At 43.2% G+C, this 24675-nt stretch overlaps 2 protein-coding genes and 1 long non-coding RNA gene across 3 annotated transcripts; 1 reads left to right on the forward strand and 2 right to left on the reverse strand.

Moving 5' to 3' along the window:
* The first annotated feature begins 1238 nt into the window (after window positions 1-1238).
* On the forward strand, window positions 1239-5345 carry eri1 (exoribonuclease 1). Its single transcript, XM_029462452.1, has 7 exons — window positions 1239-1632; window positions 2503-2684; window positions 3415-3631; window positions 3805-3888; window positions 3981-4090; window positions 4171-4285; window positions 4490-5345. The coding sequence occupies exons 1-7, from the start codon at window positions 1558-1560 to the stop codon at window positions 4730-4732; spliced, it is 1026 nt and encodes a 341-aa protein (XP_029318312.1). The 5' UTR covers window positions 1239-1557; the 3' UTR covers window positions 4733-5345.
* LOC115028584 (uncharacterized) lies at window positions 3701-6763 on the reverse strand. The gene is made up of 2 exons (XR_003834578.1): window positions 6594-6763; window positions 3701-4749 (listed from the first exon to the last, which is right to left on the reverse strand). It is a non-coding gene; the product is annotated as an uncharacterized LOC115028584 (long non-coding RNA).
* Window positions 6764-7232: 469 nt separating this feature from the next.
* lamb1b (laminin, beta 1b) lies at window positions 7233-24125 on the reverse strand. Its single transcript, XM_029462248.1, is given in 34 exon segments — window positions 7233-7875; window positions 7962-8121; window positions 8249-8425; window positions 8631-8772; window positions 8845-9052; window positions 9231-9375; window positions 9446-9652; window positions 9757-9998; window positions 10196-10380; window positions 10464-10833; window positions 12073-12169; window positions 12784-13001; window positions 13196-13420; window positions 13647-13810; window positions 14015-14217; window positions 14219-14247; window positions 14324-14467; window positions 14551-14737; window positions 15312-15432; window positions 15518-15651; window positions 15878-16036; window positions 16122-16257; window positions 16429-16508; window positions 16632-16744; window positions 16886-17062; window positions 17457-17645; window positions 18417-18537; window positions 18738-18937; window positions 19442-19505; window positions 19620-19808; window positions 20234-20307; window positions 21322-21457; window positions 23476-23651; window positions 23998-24125. Coding segments are annotated over 34 exon segments (5376 nt in total). The 5' UTR covers window positions 24065-24125; the 3' UTR covers window positions 7233-7738.
* Between the last annotated feature and the right edge of the window lie 550 nt (window positions 24126-24675).

Here is a 24675-nt window from a genome sequence, read left to right on the forward strand (position 1 = left end):
AGAGGAGGATGATGGGGCTGATGCCTTTCAATGCAGCGTTTCTTCGTCTTCTGTCTTCAAAACCAAATAAGGAGATTTTTAAGGCACTAAGTCTTTCTAATTAACACTGAAACTACTTTTTACTTTGTTTTTTTTCCTCCCAAATCGGCTCAAACACTCTTCAGGAAAGAAATGCACCTGCTGGATGTCCATAATGTATATTTTCACATTTCTGTGTCTTCTACGTGCATTAGTTTCTGGTTCTGGGATTTTACATAATGTTGAAAATGAGAAAATAAATCTTGTTTTTTCTATGATTGTTCTAGATTTTCTGTTTCCTATTGGTTATTTGTTTTTAACGTCTCATCCAATATGCATGTGTAATGTGAAACTACTCTGCAAGCATCTTAAGGAATTCATACATACATAAATAAATAAATCATAAATAATTAGCTAGTCCACATAAATATTACGTTTTTTTTCTCGCATTGTTCCTTCATATTGTAGCTCATTAAATAAATAGTAAAATACATAATAAAATATATTGATACCACATAGAAGAGAGTTCCCAATATTTCCCAAAGGGTCTTCTACTCCACATTTCAGTAGGAAATATTGTACTCCTTTTATTTGATATATTTAGTTACGAGTTACTTTATATATTCAAAATATTAATTAAAAAATATTAAAAAAGAGTGAGAACACTCTTCCATCCCAGAAGCATCTCAGCTCCACTGTTTGCTATGATTGAATGCGTTTTTAGTGCACATAGAACAAGTAGAGTCCATGTTCCAGCTGTTTTGTGGATCATAAATATTTTAACTTTTCTTTCAGATTTATTATTCAGATGCTGTTTTGCTCCTTTTCTTTCCTCCTGCTTTTTGCTCTGTTTCTGCAAAAGCTCTTTCCCTCAGAAAGGCACAACACACACCTGTACAGAGTTAAGAACATGTACTAAAGTATGCATACATTATATTCTATGTATTCATGCAGCCATGAAGATGATTTAGATTAGACTGCCACCTAGCGTCAGATGTAGGAAGTGCCTTCAAATTACACATCAATGTCTCTTTGAAACAATATTTATAGAAATCGATTTTAATTTGAGAAACATGTCTGCAAACTTATTTTCTCTTGAAATAATATAATATATTATATATAAATAAATATTATATATTTGACATATCATCCCCAACACAAGATGGCGACAGTGAGCTTCCGTTTGTTTTGGCGCAAAGCGGAAGTCGTCATAACTGTCCGCCTTAGAAAAAAAAAAGTTTAGTATTGCTCATGGTATTGCTGTTGTTCTGCCGCTAAAATAGTAATGTCATCGATAAAACGCGTTATTTTTTATTAATTTTGACGTATGTAATAATAATAACTGAACGAATTAGTGTCGTACGTGTCGACTTTAAAGTGGACAACCACGAAGAAGAAACAAGAATGTTGGATATCTTGTTAGCTAATGTTAGCAAGTGTAGCTAAACCGTTATATAGTAACGTTATCTTCATGAATTAACGTTAAATTCACGTAAGGTTATTTTCTAAAAACTAGTTTCTGGATTACTTCCACTTTAAATGGATGAGCACAAGGAGAACATTCACACCAAGGACGTCAATGTGAAGATGTCTAACACAAAAGAAGATGAAGAGGTTAGTGTGAGCTGCTAGCTAACGTTAGCTTCATGTTGAAACATTACATGCAACTTAAAGGTCTGGTTACAGCATACAGGCTGCTAAGAACAAGTACTTGATTCACAGTTATAGTTTTCTACAGTATTCTAGATTAATTCAGATTTAATAGTTACATAAATCAGTTACAAGTTACAAAAACATGGTAAAAGGTGATAACAGTGTTTTAGCAGAGGTGGAAGAACTACTCAGATCTTAAGACAAGTAGTGTAAAAATATTTTGTTACAAGTAAAAGTCATGCATTCAAAATCATAATAGAAGTACATAGGTATTGGTATCAAAACAACAAAACAATAAATGCAAATTGCACAGAAAAGAAACTACAGTTTGAATAAAGATTTAATACAAAATAGTTTAAAAATTGAAAAATAATAAAAGATAATTTGTCATTTACATTGATAGATCAAGTCTTTTTTGATTCGGTTGTTGCAGCAGCACAATGACAAATATAAGTACATATACAAGGAGAGGTTAAATAAATATGTTATGTTAAGCATGTAAATAAGTACAAATAGTATTTTCTATATCTATCTATCTATTATTTCTATAAGAATAGTGTTCATCCCTCCAGAAGAGAAAATATCTGCCCTGTTAGCAATTTATATTGATTTTTACTTTACTTTGGTTTAAAGATGGACAACAATTAAAGAAGGTGCACAGGACATTTGTGACCTGTGCACCTTTCTTTTCTTTCTTTTTTTTTTTTACAGAAGATCAAAGTGACACAGATGTAGACATTAGTCTCCTATTGGAAACAAATCATATCTACAACTTGCTTAATGCTGTGTGTTTGTTTCTGGGACACAATGACTGATTTCATTCCTCTTCAGGCAAAGCCATGCAGCAGGATATGTCCTGAGGGAGAATCTGCTCCTCAGGTGTCCCCGTCTCAGTCCATCAGCGACTTTAGCCATCCGGTGTACAAGGAGATCTCTCTGGCTAATGGACACATCAACCGCATGTCCAAGGACGAGCTTCGGATCAAGTTAGCAGACCTGCAGCTCGACACGAGGTAATAGTGACCCAAACACAGTAAACATTAGATAAGCCTTTATTGATCCCAGTGGGGAAATTTGCTTTTTGCAAGGACAGAATAAGTACATATTGAGAAAGTAAAGCATATAAGGAAAAATATAAAACTAAATAAGAATAGAAGTAAAATATTATTTAAATGTATATTATAGTGTCTAGACAAAACAAAACGTATCACTTTGTGCAGCTACCTCCAGTCCAGAGCCAGCGCCAATGTATATTACTTTGTTTTGCATTAATATAATGTAATGAAACGATATAACACAATATAGTATTATATAATTAGTGTTTATTGCCAAGTAGGTGTTCACATACAATGAATTTGCTTTGCCGTATACATAGACGAAGAAACATATAGAATAAAATTACAGTACAAATTAGAAATATGCATTGTATCTGCAAGTTACCGTGCTAGACAGGAATGTGCATAAATGTAAAGCATACTGGCAGATGTGAAGACGTTACTGTAACGATATAGTGCGATACAGTTTAAAGGATCTAAATCATCCTTTGGTGAATGTTTGAAGATAAAATGCTCACACCAGATTCTTTATGCGTTAAAATAGACAGGGTCATTTTCTTATCATACACTGGATAAATAAATTGGACTAGCACACAAGTTTTATTTACATGGCGACATCTCTCCACAGCCAGTGTTGACGGCTATCGAACAACTGTTTCCTAAACCTCTTTTCTCTTTGTGTGTTAAGAGGTGTAAAGGACGTGATGAAGAAGAGGCTGAAGAGCCACTATAAGAAGCAGAAGCTGATGCAGTCTGCCACCGAGGGAGGGCCCACCGACACCTACTACGACTACATCTGCGTGGTGGACTTTGAAGCAACGTGCGAAGAGGATAATCCAGCAGATTTCCATCATGAAATCATTGAGTTCCCCATGGTGCTCATCAACACGCACACCTTAGAAATTGTAAGTCGAGTTTGAGATGTTTTGTATCTGTATTATACAAGATCTTTCTTCTGAAGGCCAACATGGCCGTTAATATTCCAGAGTTCAGGCCATGTTGAACAAAACAATAACACATGAAAACAAACGCTATGATCCAAGTTCCAACAAAAATGTATTTTATTATTTTTCTGCAGGTGGATTCCTTTCAGGAATATGTGAAACCAGAGTTGAACCCACAGCTTTCAGACTTTTGTGTGAAATTAACCGGAATAACGCAGGTTGGTTGAACTCAGTTACTACTTTGATATCAGTGTCATAATAACGTGATCGGTAGTTTTCGTGTACATGAATTTGTTGTTTGTTTGAGCAGAAAATGGTGGATGAAGCAGACCTGTTTCCAGCCGTCCTCCAGCGAGTTGTTGATTGGCTTCAGGAGAGGGAGCTTGGGACCAAGTACAAATACGCCATCCTTACCGACGGGTATGTTTGCACAATTTGAACTTAATTTGTGCCCCTTCTCGTCACTTGAGTAAAATCTTACACTGCTTTTGTGTTTTTAGGGCCTGGGATATGAGCAAGTTCCTCAACATCCAGTGTCGGCTCAGCAGGATCAGATATCCTCAGTTTGCAAAGAAGTGGATAAACATCAGAAAATCATACGGGAACTTCTACAAGGTTTGTGTCAACAGTTTTAAGATGTTGAAATGTCCATTTTTGTAGACTTTTCTTTATTTCACGGGTGTGTTTGCACACGGTTACTAGATTCACTGATAACAATTGGCAAAAAAATAATAAGGCAATCAATTAATTTAATTAATTTTCAATTGGTAAATTTAAGCCCCATCAGAAACGACACCAACCAGCCGTTTCCTCCCTCAGGTCCCCCGCACACAGACGAAGCTGAGCACCATGTTGGAGAAGTTGGGTCTGAAGTACGAAGGCCGTCCTCACTCTGGGCTGGACGATTCGCGGAACATCGCCCGGATAGCTCTACGCATGCTGCAGGATGGCTGTCAGCTGCGCGTCAACGAACGCATTCACGCCGGTCAGCTGCTCTCTGTTCCCAGCTCTGCGCCTGTGGAGGGAGCTCCTGCACCGCACAGCCCCCGCAGCAGGGACTAACACGGAAGTCTGCATCTCTATAAGTTACAGAAACAGAAAAGATCCAAAGCACTTTTACAGTCTTTGTCAAGTTGTACATGTTCTAGAACTTAAAAGCTGTAGTTGGTGAAGAGTAATAATTGGGGTCAACCTTTTGATTTAAGATTCACATGTGAGGGTTTCTGTCTGACCACAACTCCATATATTTTTACAGATTTCTAAAAAGAGATCATTCCAGCGTGTTGTGGGAGGATTTCCCAGTTGTAGTGCTGTCACCCTGCCTTATCAAGCTGCTAATAATTCTCAAACAATTTGATTAAAATGCAGATTTCCATTTTGTGATAGTTGGAATTTGTTTTTATGTTAGGTTTCGCTTCAAAGAATACAACTCCTAAAAACATAAAGTAATACATACATACATACATGGTCTTTCATTATAAGAATACAGCACAGGTGTTTATTTGACAAATTAATTATCTGTTGTAAGCACTGTATGAGTTGAGCCCGTGTGTAGGATCCATCTTTTGTAATGATATTGAATTAATTTTTATTTCAAGGAGGATGCTCTATTTTAGCAGGAACAAATATTCTTCTGAATGCCAAATAATGCAAATAAAATGTTTGTTATTGTAAAGATTGTTTGTCTTTGTTTTAATATACCCTTTAAAATTAATATTTAACACCTGCATCAGTACTTATTTATTTTTCATGACACTTCTCTACATCTTTGAGGGAAGTATTGTACATTTTACTTTACTGCATTTATCTGATAGCTTAAGTTATATGTTTTACAATTAAGATTTGTGCATTCAAAAACTAAACTTTATTCAAGTACAGCTCAAACTATTAATTGTACATTTTGATGCTTTTTATTGAATTAATTCCATTTATTTTTTAATGAATTCATTTAGACTGTTGGACAAAAACATTGTGACGTCTCTTTGGGGTTATTGTGTCGCCATTCAGATGTTTTACACACCAAACAATCGAAAACTAATATATTCAAATAATCACAAACTCAAAATTTGTGATTTGATTAATTCATGATTTATAATAATCTAATGATATAATATTTAGTTGTCTAACTGTCACAGAGGACATTTTTCTGCATTCATCATATTTAAAGTGCAAGTATTAGTACTTTTAAAGTAAAGAGTTGATGATGAACATTTTCTAACCACACTGACAAGTAAATAAAACGTCTAAAAAAACTCCTAAAATAAAAATAAACTTATGAAACAAAGCATTAACACCTAACCTAACACTTTTCAGAGAAAAGAGCAAATGAAGTAACGTCAGGCTAATTCACAGTTAATGCCAAATTGTTCAATGTCTTGTCAATTTTGACCGGTTACATTTGGGCTTTATTCAAAATCTATATGTTTGACATATGTTTCACTTTATAGTAATTAAATAAAACTAAAGTATTTACAAGTCGTAAAAAAAACTGAAGTTCAGCTGCAACGCTAGGTGTTAGCTAAGCTAGCTAAACCTAGCGATAGCTTTAGCATTAGGTTTAGCTAGCTAAACCTAGCGATTTAGCTAGCAACGGCCTACTTTTTCCAACCTAAATTACAAATTAAAAAATCAGTTTCGACGCAGCAACATCGTAGTATTTGGTTTCTTATACAACATGTCACAAACAAGGCAGAATCAACATTTAATCATGATGTGAAAAACGCAACACCAGATTAACTGGTCCCGCTAAAAGCTAACTAGCCTAGCTTAACAGAGTAGCACTAACTGCCGTCTCAAAAACATTTCTCTGAATTCACATGATTTGATTGGGTTTAGCAACTTTTAAATCACATATTTAAATGTGTTAAATGAAAACTAGCTAATTATTCAAATGAACAACAAAGCTAAAGAAACAAAAACTCACTTTGTTTGTAGTTACTGCATTTCCATGTGCCCTTTCCCCAACAGATCTGTACCATATCTCTACGCCACGTTTTAAAAAAGGTTTTATGTTAAGATGATAAATTATCAGCCAAAGATGCATAAAAATCAAGACTTTACAGTTTACATAATTTGGATGAGAGCATGAAAACGTCCAACCTTTCTTTCTGGACTTCATCATCTCTGTAGTTGCTGTTTGCTGCCAGTGTGAGGCAGTGTTGTTGTTCAGCCACATCAACTCTGAAGCCACCAAGATCTAGTAAACAACCTCCTGGGGGGGGGGGGAACCGTGAACATTTTCAGCTGAAGAATTGATCAAGAATCAAGCTGATATTAAAGAACATCTTGCATACAATACTAAATGTGTTTATTCTTGGCCTATGAGGGCAGAACATCAACAACAGGTAGCACAAAGCCACCAGCATCTCAGGCTCACCTGCACATTAAATGTGTTTGGAGAACATATCAATGAGCTAGAAGAGGCGAAGAAGGGCTGTAGAGTTGCATAATTATGGGTGATTTGATTGTAACTTCAAAATGTTTTATTAATGCAGATATAACTGATCATAAAATGGGGAAACTTGCACAGGAAATCAAAAGAAAAGACCAACTGATGCTTTAGTAACTTCATTCTCAAATCAACATTTATTATTAGTTTGTAGTCACACAACTATCCACAAATGCTTTTTGGTCCACATAGTGTTTCATATATTTGGGCTAATTAAGTATATATAAAATGTCATATATTTAAATACATAGATTGTAGTATTTTAAACAGCTAAATTGTTCTATATTCTCTACACATTCTTGGTTTCAAGCACTGAGGTCACATTGGCTTTAGTGGTTTCCTTTGGGACTCAATACTTCAATACTTTAATGGTCTTTGGCATCTTTACAACTTGTTTTCATTCTTAAAATCATTTTTGGCACAACTGTCCAATATACTAGAATGTTAAGTTGTTGGCACTGAGATTGTCAAACATGTGTTTTGGTCCTATTAGCTGTAAAATACTTGGAATCATCTGGGAGCAGTATATTTTGAAAGGCTTTAAAAAGCGTTTAGCACCATTAAAATCCCAGCCAGTAGACATGAGGACAGGTAAGAGTTTGGAGCGTCCAGGTAGATGATCACAGACAGGTGCTGTACAGCGTCACTTTGTAGCTGATCTCGTCCAGGACCTTGCGGACCGTTTGCTCCAACTCGGCCAGCTCTGCAGCTTTAGCCTCCAGGATGAGCTGGTTGGCCGCGTAAGAACTCTCCAACTCTGAAAACACAGAAACAAAGGAAGTGACACCACCGTGTGTTTGAACTGTGGGGAGCTTGAAACACCATCAACAACGTGTCTGCTACCTCCGAGTCTCTGCAGCTTGCTGCTGCTCTGGGCGAGCAGTTCTTTGGCCTCCTTCTGCAGTTTGTCTGCTCTCCTCCTCGCCTGCAGCACTGACTCCCCTTTATCCTCCACCAGGTCCTCCACCTCCACAAATTTATCTTTCACCTCCACGTCAAACTCCTTCACACATGCACACAAACAGATAAGCATTACTGGGAGAAAGAGCTTTGTTATGTTGTTCCTTATTACCCAAGATTCAAGTAACAGTGTGTGTGTGTGTGTGTGTGTGTGTGTGTGTGTGAGAGACCTGCTGGGCCTCCTCGGCGTTCTCTCTGGCCTGGTCGGTGATCCAGTCGGACGTCTTCGCCAGGTGGTCCACCTCTAGGTTGTTCTGTCTCAGCAGGCCGACCTCCCGCTCCAGCTGAATCAGACGACCCGTGGTGTTGCCGAGCTTCAGCTCCGACAGCGCCGTCTCCGACTCCACCTGACAACACACACACACACACACACATTAAAGTATAACACAACGGTTGTGGTAAACTGTCCCACAGCTGGTCTCTTTGTCGATATTGTTAAACAGTGAATATGGTGTGTGTGTCAGATTTGTTATTAAACACCGACACCTACACGCTGATAGTTGTTTTATCCCCATGACAACAGTAACCTTGGAGGTCAGAGGTCAGACTCACAGAGATCAGCAGGTCCAAGGTGCCCTTCGTGTTGTTCTGGGCCAGCTGGATGGCGTCCATGGCGATACTCTGAGCGCGCTCAGTCTCATCCAGGGCCGTCTTCACTACATCTGTTGTCTCCTTCATGTTAGACGCCTCCTCACTGTGGACACGGAGTATATGTTCAAGTTGCTTTGGAAATAAAACATTTGTTTTTGTTCTGTGTGTATGTTACCTGGCAGCCTTGGCTTGTTGCAGCAGCGTCTCTGCAGTCTGGATGTCCTCAGCGCTCTGAATGAGGATCGTCTCCACGCTGGTCAGCGCGCCGACCTTCTCCCTGATCTCCTCCGTCAGCTCCTGCAGCTTTTCTGTCGACGTCGGCATCTCCAGAGCCAACACCTCGTTGGACACCGCCTCAATCACCGAAACATCTGCCTTCTCATCTGCATAATCAGAAACAAAACATACATTTGACTTTGTTTGAAGATTTGCCTGCAGCCTCTTCTATGCAGTCGCACCGATATTCAAAGAAGTCTTGTTGAAAAGTTCTGTCTCTACAAACAGGATGTTAAAACTGTAATTAGAGCTTCTTTGCAGTGTCTGTGTAGTCGGTGCACTCACTGGTGAGCAGGTCTCGTATCTCTTTGATGAGGTTGCGCAGCTGCTCGTTGCTCTGCACCACTCTCTCTTTGCTCCGGTTGGATTTAACCAGCACTTCCAGAGCGCTCACCTTGGCTTCTTTTGCGCGGTTGTTGGCTTCCCATACCTAACCAAAACAAACTAAATAAGTGACTTGCTCACATCCGTCTGGAGTTATTAGTCATAAAAACACTCACCATCCTGGAGAGCTTGTCCACCTCCTGCATCGCTTCGAGGATCTTGTCGTCCAGGTCTTCGGCTGATTTGAGAGCAGTGCGGGAGGTCGTGACGAGGCCTACGCATAACTCTCCGCCGCACTGAGGCGCCCCGTCCTCGCCGACACAACCCAAACCACCGCACGGGGAGCCAGAGCAGCCGTCACCTTCAGCCGCGCCTCCACATGTCTGCAGAGAGAGAGTAAAAAAGCAAAAAGATCCTCATCAACATTCATTTTGAGCTTTTTGTCATCTGCAAATATAGAGACAGCACAGACTGCTGTGTTTCTCACCGCTTCGCTGAGTGGCGTCAGGTCAAATTCACCCAGCTCAGTGGACAGTTTGTCCAGCTTCTGCGAGTTTCTTTTGTGCTTGCGGTCAAACTCCTTCTGAGTACCGTTTAGTTTTTCATCCGTGGCTTTCCGTACTGTGGCGGACTCCTCCACCGTGTTTCCAGGATCACTGGTGGAGGCGTTGACCTGGAGCTCTGCCATCGTAGACTTCATGTGTGCAGATACAATGGTGTCCATGGCACCTGAAAACACACACACACACACACACACACACACACACACACACACACACACACACACACACACACACACACACACACACACACACCAAAGGGTTTACTTTCAAACTTTACTCAATACTAACAACAATGCAACGCGACTTTAACCCCGTCATTAAGACACGCTGGGCTCCCTGTTGGTTTAACACACGGTTTCTCACCCTGGATGTTGGCGTTCTTGGCGTTGTACACCCGCTGCCTCAGCTCCTGGACGCTCTGCTCCAGCCGGTTGGCCTCTTCAGTCAACGAGTCCAAGTTTGCATCGGTGGCGTTGGCGTCACTGCTGAGGAGGTTCAAGGTCTCTTCCGTCGTGTTCAGCTTTCCGTTCAAATAGGACATCACACCGCTGAACAAACATCAAGACAATAATGGCGTCAAACAAAAAGAGGAGCGACATCCTTTTTGTAGATCTCTTTTAGTTGTACATACATGATGTGATGCATCAGGTCTTGTATCTGCTCCAGCTTCACGGCTGCAGGGTTGCTCTCCACTATTTCTCTGACAGCTAGAACGTTTCTATTCAGGCTGCTGACCAAGTCTTTGTACGGCGCCGTCACCCCGCTGGTCTGGAGCTCGGTTACCCGGGCCTCCAGACGCCGAGTTTGATTGGTCAGCTCGCCGACCACGGTGTCCCAGACAGCAAAGCACTGGTGGCAGCGTTCACAGGTGGGGAACTCACCCTGGTAGCCCCTGCCGCACTTGTCGCACCGGGGGCCGGACACGCCCTCCACACAGGTGCACTGACCTGTCGCACGGTGGCACTGCTCGCTGGAGATTCCCCGAGAGTCGCAGTCACAGGCTGGAGTCACACAGAGAGGAAAGTCAGGGAACAACTGAGAATGTTGCTGCATTCATTTGCATGATTTATGAAGCAGAAGGTGAGTTTGAAGTATGAACATGCATTATGATTATGAGCCGTACAAGAACCACATACCTATAAATCACAGGCCCCTTTAAATCACAGCACACAAAGATGCCGACAAGACAAACATTTTAACCTCTGACATCTAAATCTGTCCGGAGGAACAACCTCCCCGCTGCGGCGCCATCTTTAGGAGGCTTCATTATCAACACACAACTACACATTTCTCACGCACGTTTCTCAGTGAGGTGGTCACACGGCTCAGATTTCCCATGAATTTGCACATAAGGTATCATCTGTGCGGACGGGCAGCGAGGCCCAGCTGGTTTAACAGCTTGAGAGCTCTTTAGGGAATACAGCGGGAATAGTTCAGCATTCCTGGGTCCTCTGGGCGTTGACTGCATGACGACAGTGGGATGCCTGGGAGTTCTGGAACACATCTGGTTCTCATGAGCAGGGAGCCAGAGGTCATTCCCGGATCCCCTCCCTCTCCGCAGCGTTTTTTCTCTTCCCTTCTGCCTCTCTTTCTCTGAGGGCGCGCCAGCTACTGTGGACGCACATCTTTCCAGATAGACTCCAGCAGTTTGTTCAGCAGACGATACAACTTTGTGATGGATCAGAGACCGATAACTGATTCACTGCTGGGGAACTTCTACTACTTACAGGAGAGAAATGTGTAATGTAGAAGGAAACATAAACAGAGTGCAGGACAGGCAGGGAGTATCAGTGATGCTCTCTGTACTCCAGCGCCTTGGAAGTGATATGAAGCAGTGACCATGTGATTTAAGGCCGTTTATGAGTCCTCATCCTTATTTGGTGAAGAGTGTAGGACTCTTACAAACTGCAGAGGTGTTTTATGGCCTTGCAGAGGCATGTTCTTGGCAGGTCAAGTCCTTTACCTCAGTCAAACTGTTAATATGTTTCACATAGTGAAGGCCAAAGGGAGAGTTTTCTCACGGAAAAAGCAGGAAGTGAATGTGGCTGCAGTCCAGCCCTGGTAGAACAATACTAAAGAAAGTAATAACCAAATATTTAAACCTTCATTAACTGACTGAGGGGCAGCGGAGCAAGCTCTCAACACAGGTGAAGTCCCTCTCCTTCCTTTGGACCACCATGGGACCTTATTTCAGAACTTGCAAGTCAAGAAACTCTCTGTATTGGTGACGGGCGACCTACCGTGACACTTGACCTCTGGGTCCCCCCAGAAGAGCTCTCTGCACTCCTGACACGTCTCGCCACCAAAACCGGGTTTGCACAAACACTGTCCTGTGACCTGCAGGAGCAGAAAGATCACAAAGTAAATCAGCAAGTGTCTGGGAGAATGACACCCAGATGTACTACACGTCTATAGAAGGCAGTTTGGTAATGTAATACAGACACAATGGACGTTTGTAGTTCGATACAACTCGCTCCTCTTAGAGAAATGTGTATTCAGTTATTCCACAGTGAATTCTGAGACTTCCTTCCTCTGATGGAGAGCAGCCAGTAAACACAGAAACCCAAATATTTGTGTGTGTGAGTGTGTGTTCTTTATGTGCATGTTTCTGTGTATACACATGGAGATCTGTGAGTTTGAGTAAAAAAAGGCACTGCAGAGGGAGGCAATTCCCAAACAGCTGGAGGACATATATCAAAAGAATTACACAAACACAGGCCTCGGTGATTAGACGGCTTGGTCACAGTCTTACTTACTCCCAATCAGAAGTGTTTGGAAAACATCCTAAACAGTTCTCACATTGTGTAAGGAAAACTCAGCGTTGGGAATCAGTTCAGCTTTACATCATCACGTGGGAGAGCACATCGGAGCAGCTGCTGCGATGCTAACGGAGGAAAGGCTGATGGATGTTGGCGAGGGGGGTTTTGGCTCATCAGCAGGGTCTGACTCACCTCATTACAGGAGGATCCGAAGGAGTGGTCGGGGTCGCAGCCGCAGCGCTGGCAGCCCGTCCCGCTGCGGATGTTCCAGGTATCAACGGCACAGCGGTCGCAGTTCTGACCGACCACGTTGGGCTGGCAGGAACACTGACCGCTGTGCTGATCACACTGACACTCGTCAGAGGAGGAGCAGGCCCGAGGCGACGTGCCCACAGAGTAACACATACACTCTGCACAGAGGAGGAGAGACGTTAACCACGTGTGTGTGTGTGTGTGTGTGTGTGAGTAGTGATAATATCTAAAGGCTTCAAACCCGCTGCAGGATGTGGCTGTTAGTGATGTTGATTTGGGAGATTAACAAAAACCCTATGATATACTCATGCATACAGTGAGCGAGTCGTGTCCCATTCACAGCTGTACTTACTCCTGCAGCTCTGAGTGGCAGCGTTGCCGTAGTAACCCAGTTTGCAGTGCTGACAGCCGTAGCCCTCGGTGTGGTGAAGGCACTTCTGACAGGCGCCGGTCCGAGTGTCACAGGAGCGCGGGTCGTGCATGTCGATGTTACTGTTGCACTGGCAGGGCATGCAGCGCCCACCGGGCACCAGAGGGTTCCCGAAATAACCCGGAGCACACTCATCACACCTGGCACCTGGACAGGAAACAGGAAGTGACGTCATTCAAGTTCAGCGGGCTAATTAGCTAATTAGAGGGGAGCGCAAGTGTTGTTTGGGTTTGTAACATGTGAAGGCAAGTTGACAGTAAGTGCGACATGTGAGGCTTTGAGCACTTATGTGTGTGTGTGTGTGTGTGTGTGTGTGTGTGTGTGTGTGTGTGTGTGTGTGTGTGTGTGTGTGTGTGTGTGTGTGCATATATACCTTTGTAGCCAGGGCTGCACACACACACCAGCTGGTTAGTAATGGCCAGAAGGTAACAGCTGTCAGAAAACTGGCGCCCACTGCGCGGTCCATCAGGGCACATACAGGCGCGACAGTGGCCACCTGAACCCAGCTCTGGGTCTCCATGGTAACCCTCCAGACACCTGGAAGTGAAAAGAAAAAGGTGAAGTATAGAGACAGCAAGTGTTCAATCTGTTATTTATTTAGTCTTAGTGTCAAATGTCCTTGTTAGTTTTATTGATTCCCAAGACAAGTCCCTCAACGCCGTCTGAGGCTGCCGCGTCGAAAGCAGACGCTCCCAGTGTGACAGCGTCCAGTCCCTAAATACAGCGGCCCCCCGGCTGTACCTCTCACAGTGGTGTCCGCTGGTGAAGTCTCTGCAGCCCTGACACTCTCCGGTCTGAGGGTGGCAGTACTCGCTGTGGCCGTTACACTGGCACGGTCTGCACTGAGGGAAGCCCCAGAAGCCCGGCAGGCAGTGGGAACACTGGCGCCCCGTGGCCCCGGGGACACACTCGCACTGGCCTGTCGCCTCGTGGCAGAAGGCGCCTGATCGAGCCCCGAGGGTCACAGTCGCAAGCTGAGGGGGAGATTTCAATTATTACACTTCTTGTTGCTGAGTCACATCAAAGCGTCCAGTCACGCCCAACACTCACGTCTGCAGCCGGCGGGGCTGAACAGAAACGTCGCCGGGGCACAGTGGTCACAGTTCCTGCCGACAACGTTGTGTCGACATCGGCACTGACCTCCACTGGGCTCACACACAGCGCTGAGGGCGCCCTGAGGGTCACACTGGCATGCTGGGAGATAAGACAAGGGAGAGTTATAGTTATAGTTGTAGAGGGTATTTGTATTTGTGCCACACACGACGAAGACTACACACCGATGGCTCCTTTGTGCAGCAGAGCAGAGACGCTGAAGATGTAGTCGTTGCAGATGTCGGTCAGGGGGCTTTTCACAACGCTCTGGCTGCTCTCCAGACACCGGTAGCGCTGGAATGTATCCCACGCTCCGTCACCGTCGATCCCAACGAACATGTCCATCTCCCTGACCCGTGGTATCAGCACCAACTATAAAGAGAGGAGGAGGAGGAGGAGGAGGAAGGGGAAGGGGGGATGGAAACCGTAAGAAGTAGCTGAGGGGAGGGAGTTATTCAGAAGTTCAGTTTGCCAAATTAAACATCCTGTTCTGTTTTTTCACTTCATTTTGTGTTCTGGATCTAGTTTAGTACCTGATGACGACAACAAACTGTTTTAAATTGGCTTCAACTTTGATTCTGTCCTCTGGCTGACTGGCTGCCACTGAGCCTCATGGGTAATGTAGTGTTTAGAGCCAATTGCATACGAAACTGATGCATAAAACATTTATCAATGTGTGCTTAAGTATTAGCATGAAGCCACAAAGGCCACATGAATGATTGTCTCTATTCTTATAATTCAAGCCTCATTTATGCAGTCGGACGCTCACGACTTCACAAACACCTCTGCAGACTGTGAGGTCACAGTGACCTTGACATTTGACTAATCAGGCTGTTTTTGTTGTGGAAGGAATTCCCAGAATGCATTTCTGAGATAGTTCAGAATGAGAAGAAGACTTCAGGAGGAACTGAAATACAAAGAGTCACTTTAGAGGTGTTTTACGTACGGAGTCAATGAGTGTGTACGGGCTCTGGACGTCAGTGGCTGAGGAGTAGAGAGGCAGAGTGAGACGGATCGTGTAGTTCAGTCCTTTCTCGAAACACACCGGCCTCACCAGCAACACGTGTCTGAAACACAACAGAGACTGTGTGTGTGTGTGTGTGTGTGTGTAGTGAATATGTTGCTCGAGAGACACAGTGCAGGTGTATTTACCTGGATCCGGGTGGAAGAGAGATGGCCTGCTCGTCTGCAATCTGGATGGAGTTGCTGCAGTGAGCGGAGACGTTTGGAGGGTTGAAGACGGGACGCTGTACTCGGATCTTCACCTGCTCCCACTGCTCTGGCAGCTGCAAACACACACACACACACACACACACACACACACACACACACACACACACACACAGGTGTTATTTTATTATTTCACTTCAAATAGAACCACAAATATTCTGTGAATGTAGCATGGAGTTATGAAGGTTATGAAACTTCATGGATGAGAACATTTGCTAAAAGTATAAATATGTTTATGTGTGTGTGTGTGTGTGTGTGTGTGTGTGTGTGTGTGTGTGTTACCTGTGGCTCATAGCGAATAAGGATGTCGTATTCCATGGACTCTGGGATGTTGTTTATGAGGAACTCTAAGTAGGCTCCTTCTGGCACATTAACAAAGCCCATCCCGGTCCACGTAGGACTGCGGTCCAGAGGGTAAGGCCTCTGGACCACCGTCACACCCTGACCGACAGACAGAGATCAACAGAGCTGTTTACTTCACATGTATTTGGGTAAGTAGATGAGCCGGTACAATAAACACACTCACGGGTCCATGCTTGCCGTCCTCGGCCTCGTAGGTGTAGTGATCCAGAGCGATGAAGTAGAAGCCGGACTCGACCTGATCGCAGCGGCGTCCAAACATGTGCTCCCTGCACACACACTGTCCTGAGTGAGGGTCGCAGCTGTGGAGACAGATGTGGAACATATTATATAAAACAAGTCTCTCGTTATTACACTGGATCCGACAGATCTTCATCATCGACTGAAACAGGAAGAGGTCGACTAAGTATCTGACTAAATGAACACCACCCTAATTAATTAATTGATGAATTAAAAATTATCTTTAAACCTACTTGTTGTTGACGGCCCCGCCCTGGTCGCAGTCACATGATCTGCAGCCGTCCATGTCATTGGACAGGCCCCAGTGCTGCGGCTGAAGAGAAAAGAATGGAGAACAGACATTTGGTCATACACACACACACACACACACACACACACACATATATAATAAGTAAGTAAAACATCTAAATTAAGGCTGACAGTTGTGTTTGCTCACCAGACACTGATCACAGTTATGTCCGTCGACCAGGCGTTTGCAGAAACACGCTCCTGTGTCCGAATCACAGGAGTTTCCTCCCAGCAGAGTGCCCAGCGGGCTACAGGTGCAAGCTGCCAAAACACACAAGGAAACAATGAAGCCGCAGATTCACCTGCGTCAGTCAGTCTGACTGTAGTTTATCTACACGGTGCATCAACCTTTCACACAGAGAGCTACAATACGATGTTTTATGTGAACTGAGACAGACTTACGCAGGCAGCCTTGAGGCCCCTGTCCCAGTCCGTGGTGTCCCTGTCTGCAGTGATCGCAGCGCTCGCCCTCCACATTGGCTTTGCACCGACACTGGCCTGAGATCAGCCTGGCTGCCACATCAGTGTGCGAGTCACACAGTCCGCCCTGCAGAGAGCCGGCCGGGTCACAGTTACACGCTGTGGAGACAGGAAACGCTACATGATGGAGATTGTGTGGACACGTGAATATCAATCACTTCCACATGTGAATGTTTACTTCAGTAAAAGATCAGAGTACTTCTTCCACCGCTGTTGAACACACAGTGAGCCTTATCTTAGGAAAAGAGAGGGGGGGGGGGGGGGGGGGGGGGGGAAGCTGTGTTTTATTTCACTGCACTATTTCCATTTGTCCTCAGAAGGAAATTACATTCATGATGTAACAACATCTACTTTATGCTTTCCACTTCAAAGGCTGCAGCTCCAGGTGGTGCTCGTCTAACAGAGCAGGTCCTGGAGTAGATACACCAACGTGCACTTTAACTGTGCACGTGAGCAGAGAGGAGCATAATGAGGAACAGCGGAGGTGACCTACGCTCGCAGACGTTGGGGTCCCTCAGGTCCCGGTTGGGGTGCTGGTAGTAGAAAGGTGCACACTGCTCGCACTGTCGGCCCCCCGTGTTGTGTTGACAGTCTTCGCACACGCCTCCGCTCATGTTGCCGGTCGTCATGTACACGGCCATGTCGAAGTGACACGACGTGGAGTGATGGTTACACTCACACCCTGAGAAAGAAAGGGAGATTTACTGCTGGTCTGTTTAAGCAGTGTATAGGCTTTTATTTTGTATTTTGCAAACTCTTGCAAGTATTTATTTATTATCTCATTGTTTTTATCTGTGTTATAAAGTACAGGGCGTCAACTGAGGAATATTTTCAGAATCGAAGTCGACAGAAATGTAAAGAAAAAGAAAAGAAAAGAAAAGTGTAAAGAAAGTGAAAAATGCCAGTTCTGGAGCAACGAGAAGTATTATGATTAAATATTATCAACTTTAATCTACCTCTAAACCTGTTAGAATTTGTATGATTATTTATTATTATTATTATTATTATTATTATTATTATTATTATTATTATTATTATTATTATTTATTATTTATTATTATGTATTATTTATTATGTATTATTTATTATTTATTTATTATTATTATTATTATTTATTTATTTATTATTATTTATTTATTATTATTTATTATTATTTATATGAATTCTATTTTCTATTTATTAGTATTATTATAATTTTTCCTGTTTGTCTTTCCTTTTTCTTCACTTAAAAATAAAAACAGCTTTTGGACTTTGGACCGAGCCTGGCCAAATGCTTCCTCCTGTTTTAAGGCTACATGCTAAGCTAAGCTAACCTGCTGACTCCATACTTGACATACAGACATGAGAGAGGTATTATTAATACTTCTCATCAAACTTAATAACCTAAAAGGTTGAACAGGCACAAAACAAAAGACGGGAAAAGAAGTGGAATCTGTATTTATGTTTGTCTTACTCTTGCAGGCGTGGGTGTTTCGTCCCTCTGCAGGTTTCCAAGGCAAATCATGGTAAAAGTCTTGGCAGTGCTCACAGTTTAGTCCCTCCGTGTTGTGATTACACGAACAGCGGCCATGGACCTACACACACACACACACACACACACACACACACACACACACACACACACACACACACAATAAATCAACACCATTTATAAAACCAGACTTATGTTGGATTTGGTTCAAAGCTTCGATTATGAAAAACTGAACGCTTACACGCCTCCTATTTTCTATTCTATGTTTCCTTCTTTCACCCAGTGGCTGTGAGTTTTACGTACCATGCCCTCATCTCCGGTCGCTCCATCGATCGGGGCGCACTCGGAGGCGTGACCGTAGCAGAAGCAGTTGCCACGGACGACCATGTCGTAGAGGGAGTAGTAGTACTTCTCCGTCACCTCGTCGCGGGAGTCGAGCAGGTTGTCGCCCAGCGTGTGGAGCTTCATGAAATTCACCCGGAGGTTAGTGATCTTCAGCATGTCTGCACACACACATGGGAAATTAAGAGTGTATTTGACACACACACACACACACACACACACACACACACTCAGTAAACTCCTAATCTTTTATCCAGTTCAGTGCCTTGCTCAATGGCATCTTAGCGAGCGTTTCTCTACGCTCTCTCCTGTAAAGCTACACGAGGAGCTGCAGGTGAGTTTCTCGCCAAGTTTCAGGCCTCAAAGAAGCCGCCGCGGTTCCTCACTCACACACAGCATTCACCACGTACTTAACACGAGGCCTCTGTGTGCGCGAGTGAGTCTCAGTCTGGATGTAGGCGAGTGAACGACAGCCGAGTCACTCCCACATGTTACATTCCGTGCAGTGCTCTTCCCGTCTGACCTCTGACCCCTGACCCCTGAAACTCTGCTACAGGTACATGTTTACCTGGACTACAGAGGACTAAAAGATACCTTACCTTACCAAACCCCTACAATGAGTTTGGTTTAATCCACTAACAGAGAACACAAAACGTTCAGCTCACTCTGAATCCTCAGGCTGTAGGGGTCGTCTATCTTGAAGACGGGATCCAGCACCCGAAATATCACCTGAAAGAGAAGGAAGCAGGTAAAAGTGCGTAAAGGAAGCGAGTTTTGTGAGATCGAATCCAGAAACATTAAAAATGTAAATAACAAAACAAACATGTTTTCTAAAAGGCTCACCTCTCCCTCGGTGGATGGCTCGATGTCTGAGTAATGGGAGTCGCAGAGGATTTCGTCCACTTTGACCATCGGCCCCGCGGACACGCCGGGGAAGGTCGCCTCGCAGTCGTAGGCAAAGTAACGATAAACCTGCCACGTCTTCCCAAAGTCCATGGACCGCTCGATCACCATGGCAGACGGCCGAAACGTCTGTCAACAGAGACGCACGGGGGTAAGACCTGTTCCTGCCATCTAATCCCGACACAGGGTGGGACAGGAAACCCATGGACAGTGTGTCTTTGAGTGTGTGTGTGTGTGTGTGTTCTAACTATGATGAAGAGCTTCTGGCACGGAGCCAGCTGCCCCCCCCCCGTCATGGCCGACCATGTGAAAGCAATGAGAAGGCGAGCAGCGTTTTATTTTAACCGCACAGCCTCAAACTCATCTTCTCCCTCCTTCTTCTCTTCCCACCGTCCTCCAGAGACCAGAACCATTTTCCACATTCCTCCACCACAGCTGTCCAACACTGTGTTTATCTCCGTGAGTACGGGAGGGTGTGATGTATGGTTCTGTGTGTGTGTGTGTGTGTGTGTGTGTGTGTGTGTGTGTGTGTGTGTGTGTGAGAGAACAGGCACCTTGAAGGTCATGATAAGATGTGTGAAGTGAAACTCGGCCTCCAGGTCCAGCTGGATGGTCACATTCTCCACACCTGCAGGTAAAAGGAAATGAACAATGAAATGTCTTTCTCGACTGATCCCCCCATTCATAAAAGAACTCTGTCAGTAAAACTGTCAACACACACCCCACACACACTTTCTCACACACTAATTTATTTCAATATTTACAGATTCTTTCTGCACATGTTTATGCAGCTGAGGCTCCGACTCTTCGTTCTGGATCGTGTCGCAGCAGCTACTCCTAAATACTTCACAGCTTATATAGTTTACCAACAGATGTATTAACGAGCTAACGTTACCTGTCAGATCGCTACACAAGTAAATATGTAGTAACAACTCATCTCTACGTAAGAAATAGTTTGTGTGATGCAGCTTGTTTAATATGCACTCCTCCGAACCAAACACTAACTTTATAACTTAAGTTTAAATTTAACAGCTGGTGCAACCGGCTCAGAAAGACAAGAGCTGGAGCACGACTGCGAGGGAATTAGGAAATCCCAAGTAAAGCCATTGTGTGTCTGCAGCTTCCTGCTGTTTCAAACCATCTGCACTGCTGGCTGCCGCTGGCTGCCGCTGGCTGCCGCTCCCTCCATGACTCACAGACAGATTCCCACCACTCACAGGGAACAACAGTGAGCAAAAACAGTTGGTGACCCTGACTATACTTACATACATTTACTTTGTGACTGTGTTTTTACAACGTGGTTTCGGTACTTCTTCTGGTTGTCATCCCCACAGTGGGGCTCTCTGAACCTCCGCTGTCTCATTACACGCTTCCTTCCCCACCTCAAAGTGTTGACACACATCTGTTTCTTCTCCGCACACCTGTTCTCCTCAGCACACCTGTAAGCCCCGCCCCTTGGCCCTGCTGTGATTGGCTGCAGAGTGAGTCTCTATGATCTCCTGTCTACTCATTACTGAGCTTAGTTCCCATGAGAACATCCTCAGCCTCAGCTCACATGCTGTCCGCTCGTTTCAAACGGGGAGTTGTGTCACTCTAATGCAACAACACACACACTTTCTCACGTATGTTTTCTGTCTCTCACCGTTCTCCGACTGCCACCAGGTCTTGAGGCGGTTGTGGGCGAAGGTGGTGACCAGGTTGTCGATGGTGTGGCTGACTTGGTTGTTGTTCTCGTCGAAAGGCTTCCTGGAGTCGCACACAAAACATTTCTTCTCCTCCTGATGGGGATAGTTTTGCATTTTATTCACACAGGTTTGGAAACATAGCACAAAGGTGAAGTAATACAGTTTTGGTTCTGGTTTAAGTTGAATCCTTAGTTCCAATTAAGTAAATCTTAATTAACAGCATACAGAGATAGTTTATACAATAGTCTGCTGCCAGCTCTGCACAGTGTGTGGAAGATAACCCGAGCCCCAACCGAGTACAATATATATATATATATATATATATATATATATATACACTGTATATATATATATATATATATATATATATATATATATATACACTGTATATATATATATATATATACAGTGTATATATATATATATATACAGTGTATATATATACACTGTATATATATATATATACACTGTATATATATATATACAGTGTATATATATATACACTGTATATATATATATATATATATATATATACACTGTATATATATATATATATATATATATATATATATATATATATATATATACACTGTATATATATATATATATATACTGTTGCAGGGAGTGAGTTTAATAATGTGTTTGCTGCGTTTGTCAACAGCAGGAGCCTCGCCTGCAGATGGTTTGGCATAGACACAAGATTCTCACACACACACACACACACACACACACACACACACACACACCACACACACACGCACACTTAAATCTCACAATATCGCAGCGTGTGAATAAACAAGACGAGTTTCTCAATTTCACCGAGCTCCTGCCAACTATGTCTGTGTTGAAATGTGAGCGGAGTCTCTCTAAGTGGCTCCACTTAACACTGTGTGGTGGAAAAATGTCTTCAACTTCCTCCCCCCCCCCCCCCCCCCTCCATCATCACGCAGCTCATACTCGAGGACTGTGCTCATCCTCAGGAAGCTCAGAGAAGCCCTCACAGTGTGTCACTCTCATAAGGACACCATTCACACAGAGAACTCACCATAGGGTGTTTGTTAAAGAGAGAGCCCCCCCCCCCCTGTCCACATGCACACAGGGAAGTGATTGTGAGGCCACACAGCGCTTTTATTGTGGCGAGGAATGTCTGAACTCCCACTCGACAAGACAGAAAGCAGATACAGTAAATGTGCAGACTCCCACACGTGATGCTTAAACTATGAGCCGGTTAATCGATGAGTCGATTGATTTGGATCAGTTCAGTTTGAGTCGTGTTCCTTTTCCTTCATCATTATTATCATAGAACACACTGTTCACGTGTTCATGTTCATGTGTTCACATGTTCACGCGATGGACTCGTAAGTATAGCGAGGGATTCATGGCGGACATCAACCAGCTCTTGTCTCTTGTAGCAATAAATCCAAGTCATAAAGATGCCATGTACTGTCCAAAGCCTGCAGAGCTGATGCATTTTAAATCACTTTAATGAATCTACGTCAAACAAAACACAGCAAATCATTGCTTTCCTTCATTTTTAATCAAAGCCAATGTTTAGAGGGATTGTATTTGTTTGAAATAAAGTCGCCGTTATATAAAATGCCTTTGTTCAGAGTATTCCACGGTTAGCAACAGGACGTCTGTCCTGCAGGGTTGTTATTAATATTGTGATTCCAGTCTGGCTCATATAGTTTAGATAAACCAAAGCATTTAAAAGGAGGATGCAGATACAGATCTACACTTATATCATCTATTATAATCGACTAGAAACTTTCTCACACTGTGTAGTTTCAAAGGAGCTTCTGTATCAAACAACAGAACATGTTCAAGGACATAAAAGAGCTCGTGAAGCAGGCATGATCATCTATTTAAAGTCAAAGATCAGCATGTTTTCCACCAGAACTAAGTCATGTATGGTGTAATAATTGTATGCTTTAATAAAGGCTTTGAATGCATGTTTAATATAAATAGAAAACGTATTTCCCAGAGATGATGGGAACCATTTCGTTCTACAGTTTACAGGAAACATCAACAGCTGACTCATGAAACCCTGCAGGCTTGTTTTACTGGCTACTAGCTCAGAGTTTATTTCCCCAGCAGCCCCCTCTTCTTACCTCCAGATGTCCGACAATGCAGAAGCGCTCCGGCTGCTTCAGGCCGCAGGTGGAGGTGACGCTGAGCTTGTGCGCGCGGCCGATCAGCAGGTCACCTGTGGCAGGGTAGCAGCTGCCCTCGGTGCAAACATCCGCATGATCTGGGAACTGCTGTGCCCTGACAGGGCTCCAGAGGGCTGCAGGAAGGAATCATAATGCTGTTAGAAATCAGCACAAGTTGTCTTCTTTTGCTTTCAATTATACATCCCAGAAGCAGAGTAATCTAAATTAAAATCACATGGAAGATTGAGCAGTAAAAGGTTTATTACAAACGTTCCTGCAGCAGCCTTACCATTTCACATCTTTTAAAGCACTACCATTTCTGGTTAAAAAAAACAAAAGAATAATGTTTTGCACATGGATCTCATTTGTCTCATGTGTTGAGCAACTTGAGAAATAACTATTTTGGCAGCTAGAAGATTCAAATCCATCCAGCGTGCTGTTTTGACATTAAAACATATTTTTGTTTTTAATAAAACTCACCCAAAGTTGTTATAAAGAGGATTATGAGCGACATTTCCAAGTGCGGAACATTGACAGCACGTCTCATCCACGATGTTGATGCGTCCCGCAGCTGAGAGAGTGTGTGTGTTTGTGTGTGTGTGTGTGTGCGTGTGTGTGTAAGTAAGTGAAGTGTAAAGTCAGAGGGAGTTTTCTTGTAGAAGTCCGTTTGTATGGAGTGTGGAAAGTGCCAAACTAAGGCCTGCAGAGTGTATGAAGTGTGGATAGTGCCACAGCGGACGAAAGACGACTGTTGTGTGACATTTATATGGAAATTCGTATCAGTAAACTTTAATTTGCTTTTGTAAACACTGTGTTTTACTTAAGTAAAAGTAGCAATAATGAATGCAGCGTAGAAATAAATAGTGAAAGTCCTGCTATCAAAATATACTTAAAGTTACAAAAATAAAAGTACTTCAGAATCATATCTATTATATTACTGGGTTTTTATTATTAATGCATTAATGTGCACATCACTTTAGGTGGAAGTCATTTGAATTACTTTATATTCTGCTGTGAATTCTCCCCAGAGGCATAAATAAAGTTTTATCTATAATTATAATCTTTAATTCAGAGACAAAGACAGTCTGAAATGTCAACAGACCTCTCAAAGAAAGACACAAACATAAAATCAAGAAATAGTTTTGGGTCAGTGCAAAT

This window comes from Cottoperca gobio, chromosome 23 (genome assembly GCF_900634415.1).
Source record: "Cottoperca gobio chromosome 23, fCotGob3.1, whole genome shotgun sequence".
Taxonomy (NCBI): domain Eukaryota; kingdom Metazoa; phylum Chordata; class Actinopteri; order Perciformes; family Bovichtidae; genus Cottoperca; species Cottoperca gobio.

What these genes read in the sequence shown, in the direction of transcription:
- eri1 (XM_029462452.1), top strand. Translation starts at nt 1,558, where the DNA reads ATGGATGAGCACAAGGAGAACATTCACACCAAGGACGTCAATGTGAAG. An exon ending in ACACGCACACCTTAGAAATT is followed by an intron (nt 3,632 to 3,804) that starts GTAAGTCGAGTT and finishes ATTTTTCTGCAG; the next exon opens with GTGGATTCCTTTCAGGAATA. An exon ending in AATTAACCGGAATAACGCAG is followed by an intron (nt 3,889 to 3,980) that starts GTTGGTTGAACT and finishes TTGTTTGAGCAG; the next exon opens with AAAATGGTGGATGAAGCAGA.